Source organism: Elgaria multicarinata, chromosome 16, assembly GCF_023053635.1.
Source record: "Elgaria multicarinata webbii isolate HBS135686 ecotype San Diego chromosome 16, rElgMul1.1.pri, whole genome shotgun sequence".
NCBI lineage: Eukaryota > Metazoa > Chordata > Lepidosauria > Squamata > Anguidae > Elgaria > Elgaria multicarinata.
In genome coordinates this window covers 9,224,662-9,237,137 of record NC_086186.1, presented here as the reverse complement: position 1 = coordinate 9,237,137, position 12,476 = coordinate 9,224,662, and the positions used below count along the sequence as shown (strand labels likewise).

The following is a 12,476-nucleotide window of genomic DNA, read 5'->3' as shown; positions in this document are numbered from 1 at the left end:
ATCAGACCAAGGGTCCATCTAGTCCAGAGCTCTGTTCACACAGTGGCCAACCAGCTATCGACCAGGGATCCACAAGCAGGACATGGTCCAACAGCACCTTCCCACCCATGTTCCCCAGCAGCTGGTGTATATAGGCTTACTGCCTCTGATACTAGAGGTTTCACATAGCCATCAGGACTAGTCGCCACCACCACCCCTTTTAAAGCCATCCAAATTAGAGGCCATTACTATATCTTGTGGTAGCGAATCCTATAGTTTAACATTTGTGCTATGTTAAGTAGCACTTATTAATTATTTATTTAGAATATTTTTATCCCGCACCTCAGCCAAAAAGGCTCTTGGAGTGGCTTACGATTGATCAGTAAAGAAGACAGTCCCTGCCCTCAGGCTTACATTCTAAAAAAAGACATGGCACACAAGGAAAAGGGGTTGGGGAGGGAAGAGGGGAAAAATAAAAAGAAATTAAGGAGACTGTTCAGGCTGGTGGGAAGGCCCTGCTCCGTCCTCTCATCTCCCAATAGAGGGGCAGATCAACAGCTCCTTCTTCTTCCCCACAGGGTGAAGATGACAGTTAGCCCTGGGGGGGGGGGAGGGCAGGGAATGAGGTCCAACTGAAGCAGGCTCTGAAGGTCTCTGCCTGCTCCAGTCTCCCTTGCTTCTTCTTCCCCACTTCCTTTTATCTGTCCTGAATCTTCTACCAATCAGCTTCATGGGATGATTCCGGGTTCTAGTATTATTCGAGAGTGAGAAAAATGTCTCCCTATCCACATTCTCAACACCATGCATAATTTCGTACATAGTTTTCTGATCCTGCTCAGGGCAACCAATTGGCAAGTGAGAGGCTGGGAGGATGGCGCTGACAGAAGGCCTATTTCATTCTCCCATTTTTACGCTGAAAACTGCTTGCCCAAATTGTCGCCCATCTCTCTGCAGAAATACTTCATAATTTATACATTAGTACAGATACTATGATCAATAGCCAACATTCATACCACATTTGAATGCTGTCCTCTAGTGTTCCAGGTATCAAATAACAGGATACAGGAGATCACTTTTTACTGTTTCCTTTCCTTCTCACTCACATCTTTTCCATTAGCAATAAGTGCTTCTACTTAGTTATATTTGCATAGAAGTCAAGGCCAGGTTCTGACTGCAGGAGTCTAATCAAGATACTCTCTGGTTCACGCCTTGGTTATAATTTTTTTGCAGGCAAAACAAAGCCCCTCTTAGGGAGCTCTTCCTTTTTTCCTCCTTCCATTTCTGCATTTCCCCCAACCTATATTGGCTTTCTCTGCTTCATTAGAGCCTTTCTTCATGAGGCTTTTATTGTACGCTTGTGATTCCTCACTCACAATAGTTTGCAGATCCTTTACACAAGCTCTAGAACCTCCTTTACACAACTTTCAGTCATCCTCCAGGGCCTCTCCTGTGCTTTACAACCATTATTGTGTGTCCCCCCACCCCCAGGAAAGGCTGGTATTTTTCTAATTGGTGTTATAGAATGCTTATGTATTTCCACAATTCCACTGTACCACAGCACCACCTAGAGGTTGTGTAATGGAACATATATACTGTACAGCACCATGTACATTGATGGTGCTATATAAATAAATAATAATAAATAATAATAATATACAAAGGCCAAAAAAGATCCACCCACCCAGAAAAAAAAACACATGTACAGAAGCTTATCTTAATCCTCATGTAAAAATCCCTTTACCTTTCCAATAATCTCTCTTAGCTGTAGGCAGAGAAAATGTGTGTGTGTGGGTGTTTTCCTACAAAAACTGCTGCATGAAAATTCTGGCACAGCACATATATATATATATATATATATATATATATATATATATATATCACCATCAGTGTACATGGTGCTGTACAGAGTAAAAAAATAAAATAGCAAAACCCTGCCGCATAGGCTTACACTCTAATAGAATCATAATAAAACAATAAGGGGAAGAGAATGCACCAAACAGGAAAAAGTTAGAGTAAAACTAACAGTATAAAAGTAAGATCAAAATCAACTTCTAAAAGCTTTAGAAAAAAAGAAAGGTTTTTAGCTGAGCTTTAAAAACTGTGATTGAACTTGTAGTTCGCAAATGTTCTGGAAGAGCGTTCCAGGCGTAAGGGGCAGCGGACGAAAATGGACGAATCCGAGCAAGAGAAGTAGAGACCCTTGGGCAGGTAAGAAACAAGGCATCAGAGGAACGAAGAGCACGAGCAGGGCAATAGTGTGAGATGAGAGAGGAAAGATAGGAAAGAGCTAGACTGTGAAAAGCTTTGTAGGTCAACAGGAGAAGTTTATATTGGACTCTGAGGTGAATTGGAAGCCAATGGAGAGATTTCAGAACCATCTCAAAAGGCATAAAATGTGAATTTGTTCATTTAAGAAAGTTTAAACGTGGGGGAAATGCGTGTCTCACAACCCAGTAAAATAAAAAAGTTTCTTTTAAAACAAGCAGCACAGGAAATGTCGAAGTTCTCATTTGCCTGGGTTTCTTAAATATCAGTTTCGGTGAGGGCAATGAACATGTAATTAATTCCCTGTACAAGTTTGTGTCTCTGCTCCTGTGCCATTGCTGCACTAGTTGAGCTGGCCAGGCCAGCCTTCGTGACTGATGTGGTAGAGAATGAAGCACTACCCCAACAAGGTAAAAGAGCCATTGCCACCACCATCCTGTGACTCACGTGAACCAGAGCTCTCAGAATTCACACCTAGTTTGCTATATGTAGCTTGGATGGTTGTTTATTTGGGTTTGTTTGTTTTTTTAACGAAAAGCATTAGTATATAACATAAAGTTGAAACAATGACTAAAAGTGCAAACAATAGACATGCAAAAGTCCAGCAAACTCAATGCACACAACACAGACAGACGCTGCTACAGTCAAACACTCTTAAGTATCACAATGTAGATGTTTCGTCCAGGCTCGCTCCAAATAAAGCAGAGTGTGGGGAGATGCCGTAAGCCTGCAAAGCTCCCAGGGAAGACCTAATGGCTTCATAATTGGATTTTGCACCTCTCTAAAAGAATGTCAGCTTTCCCATCAGGGCAAAGTTTGTTAATTCAGTAGGCTGGATGGCGGGGGAAGAGGAAGGTATATTTCCAGCTTCTAAAGATTATCTGCTTGGAATGGAGTGCCGGAATTCACCTTTGGGCATTGTTCTGAACCAGTTTCAGGCCTAGAGTGTAGTATGCCATAGTAAGAATCTGCCTTTGAGCATGTATGGAGTGTATTTCCCTTTACAGCTCACTACAAACAACCAGCTCCTACATGCCCAATGTTAGAGGTCCTGGGCTTCTACCAGAGCAGGTTGTAATGACCCCTGAAGTTTGAACCTTCTTGATACTTCATAATGTAGCACCACAGCTTGAGCAAGGGAGATGGGTGGGAGAGGTCTGACTCTTTCACCCAAGCCCGGTCTTGTCCTAATGGCTTCTTTCTTTGCATCAAGAGAACTGCAGTCCCATTGAGCCAACAGCCTGGTATTTGGCAGGAAATGGCCCAACAATGTCAGCAAACTGAACCTTTTAAAATAGCACAGCTCTTGCTTGCCATGACATTATATTTCTATTCTTTATTTTATTTTATAGATTAGCAAGCATATCTCGTCTTCTTCTAGATGGTAAATAAATAGCGTTGGTAGGCAGACTATAAAGGTACTCCTCATTTCTGCGCTGAATTATGTAGGGTTTACTTCATCAGTCAACCCTCTCCACGGTGCAAAATACAGGCAGAGGCCCTGATCCATGGATTATTGGGTGCAGCAGCAGAGCAGATTGTGTTCACATTACAGAACGTGAGGATGTCCCCACCGGACAGCACTTACTGCCAGTGTGTCCGAGGGGTACCTGGACTGTGTGTTGTATTCAAGCATTAAAAAAAACCTGTCCCCTCCTGCTGCCATTGGCACAAAGCAGCCTCCAAACTCCCCCCTCCTTCTTTTCAAGGGAGAAACTCAGAGGTAGGCTCCATTAGAGCCCTCGCAGGGAGCCATATGAGACCCTGGTAACTGGCTGATGAAGTTTCTAACACTAGTGCTGAACCTGAACCAGTTGTCTCAAAGTTCAACACAGCACAGATAGCTTCCCCTTCACTCACCTACCAAACCAGACTGCTGCCCATCGTTTTGATCAGCAATTGTGAGCCAGCAAAGAGCACTATTTAAGCAGCAGGGCAAGCTCTCAGTTTATGCGGACCCTGAGCAAAGTCTCCTCTCCTTTGTAAGCAGGCCCTAGCAAGCTCAGTGAGCAGTGCTTCAAGTCAGCTAGGTCTATCCACCCTATTAATTTCCCTCAAAGCCCCAGAGTGATGCCCTTGGACCCCCCGGTGTGCATCAAAAGATTCTGATGAGGATGAGACACAAGCAATGTCCTTGGTATAGGACAGTTAGGGCCTAAGTCAGGGTCCTCCCAGCCAGAGGAACCAGCCCTGCTAACATCTTCTGGCTCAGCACCCATCTCCCTAACCTCACAGAAGTCTCAGGCTCCAGTCAGCTCCTCCAGTAGGGGGCAGAGTTGACCACACTACAGGTCCTCTCAACCTACATATGGCTTCAGTTGGCTTTACCTCACTACTGAGACAACATCCTCCTGGTGTTGTGAGTTTCAGCCACCAGGATCCTCTTGGAGCTACCCATAGCCCTATTTTCTCCTTCTCTTGTTCGGACTGGCATTGGATTGCTATTCCTGCAAGAGTCCTTTGTATATTGCAAACAAATCAAAACAGAAGATGGTGCAGAAGCAGAGAAGCCTTTCATTTACCTGTCTCAATATCCCAAATATAAATGGAATCGTTTTCACATCCAATAACCAACAGGTTTTCCACTGGGTGCCACCGTAACATCTTCACAGGGAAAAGATGCTTCCTGGCATGTAAGATGCAAGCTCGCTCTTGAATGTGTAGAAGCACGACAGAGTGGTCACTGCACATGCAGCACACAATCCGGTGACCTTTAAACTGCAAAGACAGATCAAAATAATGATTCTAAGGTGTATTATTCACTGGCCTGCACAAGTGCACATATGGTCACACACACCATGGAAAGTAAATAACCCCTCTGTCATTGAGTGAATTACCTGACTACGCCACACCTCTAAGCACATTGAGTGAATATGTATAGATATGCTAAATTCATAAAGAGATCTGACCTCTCTTTAATGGAGGAAAGAGACCTTGGGATATTTAGCCATCAATATGAAGCCACTGCAAAGAAGTCAAATAGAGGTTTGGAATGGGTTGCATTAAGCATAGCATGCCAGGTGGGTCAGAAATGCATTTGCAAATGGCAGAGACCAGGCCTGAAAACTGTTCTGCAGTGCAAGAGGGGGGAAATTTCTGATTTCTGCCAAGTTGCCTGCTTCTGCCTATGCTTCCTGGGATCCAGGAAGAAGAAGAAGAAGAAGAAGAAGAAGAAGAAGAAGAAGAAGAAGAAGAAGAAGAAGAAGAAGAAGAAGAAGAAGAAGAAGAAGAAGAAGAAGAAGAAGAAGAAGAAGATGATAAAGGTCTACTGAAATCTGGTCTTAACATTTAGAATTGTATTGCTATCATTTTATTACATTTTCTCACCATTCTATTTTAGAACAAGATGGGAAGGAAAACGTTACAAAATATAATAAAAAATAACAATGAGATTCTAAATAATGGGTAAAAATTACTACACCTATTAACAGAATATACTTACTACATGTAATAGCTCCGCATAAATTATATTGATCATAGAACTTGAACCACCTTGCCAGATATATTTAAGGCACTGAGAATGAGATCAAGCAAATAATTTTATCCTTCTGTCCCAAGATAGGAAAGCAGACCCCACAGAGACATGACTTACTCTGGTTGTCACACAGAGGAGGGCCAGGATCTCTTCTCAATCATCCCAGAGTGCAGGACACGGAATAACGGGCTCAAGTTACAGGAAGTCAGCTTCCAGCTAGACATCAGGAAAAACTTCCTGACTGTTAGAGCAGTATGACAATGGAACCAGTTACCTAAGGAGGTTGTGGGCTCTCCCACACTAGAGGCATTCAAGAGGCAGCTGGGCAAGCATCTGTCAGGGATGCTTTAGGGTGGATTCCTGCATTGAGCAGGGGGTTGGACTCGATGGCCTTTTAGGCCCCTTCCAACTCTACTATTCTATGATTCTTGAAATATCAAAGGAGGGGGATAGTGCAACTCAATTCCCTGTACAAGAGGTCTCACATTTGAACAGCTTGAATCCGTCCCTAAATATAAAATGATCATCAGCAGAAGCAAGAAGATGGCAGAAATCACTCTGCTAGCCCTTCCTTTATAAAATCTTTTTTTAAAAACAAACTTTAGTGTTGTTCATAGTTCTTTGAAATCAATTTTAAAACATAACGAAATCTAAATCTGACCAGATGAGGGCACCCTTGCAAGTGCTTAAGCACAGAAAGAAGAAGTGAAGTCTTAATCCTCATAAATTCCAATGTCAGGCCATAAGCTTTATTTATTAATTTGTTTATTTTGATTTATTGCGTAGTACCCTATACCAATGGTTCAGAGCACAAAGTAACTGCAACTGCAAGCTACTTCTCCACTGCATAAGGAAGAAGCCTAGTGGACATAAGAACATCAGAAGAGCCCTGCTGGATCAGACCAAGGGTCCATCTAGTCCAGCACTCTGCTCACACAGTGGCCAACCAGCTGTCGGCCAGGGACCCACAAGCAGGACATGGTGCAACAGCACCCTCCCACCCAGGTTCTCCAGCAACTGGTGTATATAGGCTTACTGTCTCTGATACAGGAGGTAGCACGACTAATAGCACGACTCCTCCAGGAATTTATGCAACCCCCTTTTAAAGCCATCCAAATTAGTGGCCATCACCACATCTTGTGGTAGCAATTTCCATAGTTTAACATCGCACTGTGTGAAGAAGCACTTCCTTTTATGTGTCCTGAATCTCCCATCAATGTCTTCCTCTCCACATTCTCCACACCATGCATAGTTTTGTACACCTCTATCATGTCTTTTCTCACTTGCCCTTTTTCTAAGGTAAACAATCTCACGCATTCTAACCTTTCTTGGTAGTCACTCCAGCCCCTTGATCATCTAAGTGCAGTGACCAGAACTGTACAACATATTCCAAGGGTGGCCGCACTATAGATTTGGGGAAGGGCAGGATGATATTGGCCATTTTATTTTCAGTTCCTTTCCTAATTCTGCGTAACATGGAATTTGCCTTTTTCACAGTAGCTGCACACGGGGATTGATATTTCGATCGAGCTGTCCACCACAACCCCAAGATCTCTTTCTGGAATTATCGGGTGCTTCCAGATGGAGGGATCCTAGCATTAACCATCTAAAGGCACTGAGAAGCCATCCCGTCTTTTCTTCCTTAACTAATTTTTCTGGGAAGGCATAAAGGTGGAAAAAGCAGTGGGGAAACACTGGAGGGCTACAGATGACAGCGTTGTCATCTATGTGGAACACCTGTCATAACAGAAGCCTCACCTGGGGCTTGTCCACACGGACGCTTTGCCCCTGGATTGCTTCAGAGCGTCAGCACATGATTTACATGATGCAGCCACCACTCTGAATCAATCGAGGGGCAAAGCCCCGAAGCTCCGCACTAAAGAAGTTGTGGAGTTACTCCAACTTTTTTAGATTGAAGCAAGGCTCCGCGCCTCTGCAGAGCCTTGTTAAGAAAAAATAAATAAAATTTAAAGGGAAGGTTGGAAATCCTGCCAGGGAGGGAGCACCCCATTCCTCCCCCCTTGTCCCCCCCCATTAGCTGTAAATGCAATCCTTCGCATTTACAGCTAACAAAAAACAAACAAAAACACGTCAGCCCCATTTTCATAGAATCATAGAATAGCAGAGTTGGAAGGGGCCTACAAGGCCATCGAGTCCAACCCCCTGCTCAATGAAGGAATCCACCTTAAAGCATGCCTGACAGATGGTTGTCCAGCTGCCTCTTGAAGGCCTCTAGTGTGGGAGAGCCCACAACCTCCCTAGGTAACTGGTTCCATTGTCATACTGCTCTAACAGTTAGGAAGTTTTTCCTGATGTCCAGCTGGAATCTGGCTTCCTGTAACTTGAGCCTGTTATTCCCATTATTTTCCCATTAAAACCCCCACTAACCAGCACGGATGCTCCCAGGCACCCCCGGACTAGCCTCGTGAGCGCTCAGGTGGGCGGGCACAGTGGCAGCAGCTCCTGGAAACCCTCAACTGTAAATGCTGGGAAGGAGCATCAATGCGGATGCGCACCGTCAGGCGCAGCGTTATTTAAGTCATATAGACAAGGGCCCAGAAGGACCCTATGTACTTAAGGATGCAATCCTAGGCATGTTTAGACAGAAATAAGTCCGACAACTTGTAGGTATTATTTCAGTCTAAACATGCATAGGAATGTGCCCTGAGCCACATGTGGGTGACAGGAGTGCAAAGAATGGTGGTTTGTACTTGGGGAGTGTGTAGTTTCCTCCTCTTCACATGTGGAGGCTTCCTGAGGGAAATAAAATCTGAGCTGCTGCTTTCTGTTTCGAAAAGAGGACTAAAGAACCGAAGGGAGAGAAAAAGCTATGGTTCCAATCCTCCTTGCTGACACACTTCCCTCCTCCTCGTCCTCCTCCTTCCACCACTACTCACTCTGTAATTCTCTGAAGACAGCAGCAGATTCATGACGGGTCCAGCCAGCAGAGAAAAATGATGCAACATTTCTCCGGTGAACATGTCCCACCAGATCACACAAGAGTCCTGGCTACCAGATAACAGCCAGCTGGAATCAAACCTGGCAGACTGGCCGTGGAGATAAAGTAAGGAAGTCACACTGCTGCTGTGACCACTGAGTATCCTGTGAGGCAGGGTGTCTGGAAGGAAGGAAAGGAAAGGAAAGGAAATAATAAAAAGGTCAAACAGTGGTTGTACCTGTCCTGGCAAAAAGGAATCCTGTGGCAAGACAAGAGAGGATCATCAGATGGGGGGGGGGGAATTGAGTTTCCCTACTATTTATTTATTTATTACATTTATATACCGCCCCATAGCCGAAGCTCTGTGGGCAGTTTACAAAAGTTAAAAACAGTGAACATAAAAAACAAATATATACAAACTTAAAACCATCAAAAGCATAAAAACAGACAATATCCATTAAAAACAACTATTCTGGGGTCAGTTTAAAAAAAAACTGATACAGTCGCTCACTTCTGCATTGCGAATGAGCTCAAATTATACGAGGGAGTGTGCAGAGACCACATGGCCCCTACAGAACAACGGGAACAGAACACTTTATAACGGAACTTTCCATCACATGGCAAGAAATCCCGATAAATCCCGACTCATTTAAAAGAAGTCGGGTTTTCTGTGGCTTATTTTAAGACGCAAAAACAGGGAAATGGAGGGGGAGACGTATGGAAGGATCACTGCGTCATCAAAATGACCCGCGAAGGTCTGTAAGTGGCCAGTCGCGAGTGTGGGATAAAACGTTCGTCTAATGACGCAGTGTAACAAACCATTCATTCACTTTAATTGCTGTGCTCACTCAAAGAGAAGTTTAGAATTTATTCATTCATTAAATTTATATCCTTCCTTCCTGCCAAAAATGGTGCTTAAGAAGGATGGCATGAGGAAAGGAGCGTGACTTCGTATTTATACAGGACCATGCATTCCCCACTCCTGAATTGTGTATTCATGAACACAATTGCAGCATAGGATGCCGTTGAGTGTCATTACACAGGGGAAAACCGCGATTACTTACCGTCGCTTCTCCGCCCCACGCGTTTGTCCCTCATTACTTCCTCTTTTGAAAGAGGAAGTAAACAATATGCACATGGCCGTTTTGATCCCACTGCTTCTCCTGCACACAGCAGGAGAGAGCAGCAACTTCCATCTTTAAAAATAAGTTAGACTTACTGGGGTGGTTTTTTTGTGGCGCGAAGGCTAGAAAGGGCGAGAGGCATGCAGCAGGCAGACAACATCATGAGAGGGATGCACGAAAATCTGTGGGTGCCCAGTAACGAGCTTGCAATAAGTCGCTCATCTGATGGAGCTCATTTTCTGCCATGGGTGAGTGACATGGCCCCATTCCGAAAATCAAAGCAGAGGAGAATTTGGGGATATCTCAATGCACACACCCACACTCCTCGTCTTCAATGAGTACCATTGTCCGATGGGGACAGGTCAATCCCCTAGACTTCTTCCCCCATGTCCAGTTTCCATGGGATCTCCTCAGAGGGGAGACTGAAAGCTTCATCCCATGTACCTGTTTCCCTCAAATTATCCCCTACAGTGTAAAGCTGTTGTCGTTGTTGTTGTTGTTGTTGCTAGCTAAATCACACCCCGGGTGGCAGCGCTCCTAAGATCCTTTGCATACCAGGAAAAGGGTTTAAGGGGGAAATCATAAAAAAAATCAACGGATGACCCAATCTGATTCAAATTTGGTAATCTTAAAGCTCTCCTTAATATCTATTACTGTGCCAATTTTGAGGTCTTTATCTTTACATCTTACGCAGATGTAAGCATTTGTTTAATTTTTCTTTAAACATATCAAATCCTGCTCCTGCGCCCCCAGTGGCCACTCAGAGAACAACAAATGATTCGCTCCTAACAGATAGCAAAATAGGACGGGTCTTTTGGCTTTATAGCACAATTAAAGCAGGATGCATGGGCGTAGTTCACAGTCAAAGCAGATTATAAACTGGAAAACTTCAGAGTCCTTTGCATGCAATTCGCAGTGACTGCACAGTACAACCCTGGTGTGATGAATCTATGAGTCAGTCTCTCTTGGAAGAGGGGGCTTCCCCTCTTTTCTTAGCCCATGTTCGGTGGGGCAGGAGTTTGGGGAAATACGCAGTTGTGGAAAGAAGGTTCTAAACTGTGGAATGGCCTGCCGGAGGAGACTTGTCAACTTAAAAGTCTTTTTGCATTTAAGAAAGCTATTAAGACTGATCTCTTCCGGCAGGCCTATCGAGTGGAATTTTAGGATGTTTTTAGGCTGTATTAATAATGTGCACTATGTTTTTAATCAATTTTATGTATTTATACTTATTGTTGTTCCCTGCCTCGATCCAAAAGAAGAGGCGGGTAAGAAATAAATAAATTTATTATTATTATTATTATTATTATTATTATTATTATTATTATTATTATTATACCTCCCCTAACCATGCATGGTGGCTTCAATCTGGATGGGGGTGGGTGGGCTTCAACTTACTGCTGAGCAAAAAAGAGAGGGTGGGAGCGGCACGCTACATGCTTAAACATATTATGTGGTGTGATACTAGGTCCCAATATTTGCCTCACACCGATAAGATTTTTTCCTCAGCCTCAGCCTCACCTACTTCCTCACCCATCTCTGTTTTGTTTCAGCCAGTATCAACAAGTCAAGTGTATATTTACTTTTTCTAGTGTTTACAGTAATCTTCTTTCCTTGTATTTAGTTACTCTTGCAGGGGAGCCTCTCCCAATATCTCTCCCCATATCTACCCCCACCCCGTGCCTCACAGGAGCTGCCTCTCCTTCCCTGACTGGATTTTTGCCTCAGGAAAAAAAAAGGCCCTCCCCCCTGCCGCCATAACTCACCACGCTCCCTATTTTTGCCTCAGCCAGTGTGGCAGGCCAAGGGTTTCCACTGTTTTCTAGTATTTTAGAGAATAGAAATGGGGGTTTGGTTCTGGTCGTTTTATTTGGTATTTTTCTAGCATTCAGCCATTTCCTGGTCGCCAGTGTTTACAGCACAAAACAATCTGTTGTAAACAAATATCTCTGCAAACGTTGATGCAACCCTTTGAAGAAGGTCTAACAATAAAGAAAGAAGCCAAAACACGTTGGGCTTTCCATCAATAAAATTGTGTTTTGCAACCTAAAGTCCTTCAGTTTTGGAGAAAAACTGTGGTGAAGGCTTTCACATCTCTAAACCATGCCTATTCCCAGATGTAATACATAAATAAATGGGGTTGGGGGTTAGCATCCTGTAGAACACTCTGAATACAACAGATACAAGTTATAAAAAAAACTAGGGTCATGGTATTTGAATTCATAACATATTTAGCAGAGAACATTTCAGTTAAACCTGCTTTGTTGACCATATTTGTGACAATTCACAACTCACTGGGCCTCTGAATCCCTGTTGCTAAGGAGCAACAGGAAGGGCTTCCCATGGGGCATCTGGTTGCCCACCATGGGGAAGAGTAGGCTGGACTCAATGGCCCCCCTTCGGTCTGATCCAGCTGCAGGGCTATTCCTATGTTCTCGAAGGTGGATTTCTGATCTAGATTTGCCATGGTCGGTTTCATTAGCTGCCTTACAATAACATCACAGAAATGAATTGAAGGCACACAGAATGGTACATTGTTGGTCTCCATCAAAATTGTTTCCAAAGAATATCAGCTCAGTCCTGAACGCCATCAGGCAGCAAGAAGAGGTCTTCAAGAGAGATCTCCAAAGTGCCCCACCTTGCCTTTATTCAACATTAAGCAGTGGTTCCCAAACTTTTTCAGGTAACTCATGCCCAG

General features: G+C 43.8%; 1 protein-coding gene across 1 annotated transcript in view; it reads right to left on the bottom strand.

The window, feature by feature from the left end:
- Positions 1 to 12,476, bottom strand: part of WDR72 (WD repeat domain 72) — a 146,060-nt gene that overhangs the window by 121,159 nt on the left and 12,425 nt on the right. The window contains 2 exon segments of the mRNA XM_063142637.1: positions 4,767 to 4,962; positions 8,617 to 8,837. Coding sequence (XP_062998707.1) covers positions 4,767 to 4,962; positions 8,617 to 8,837 — 417 coding nt within the window.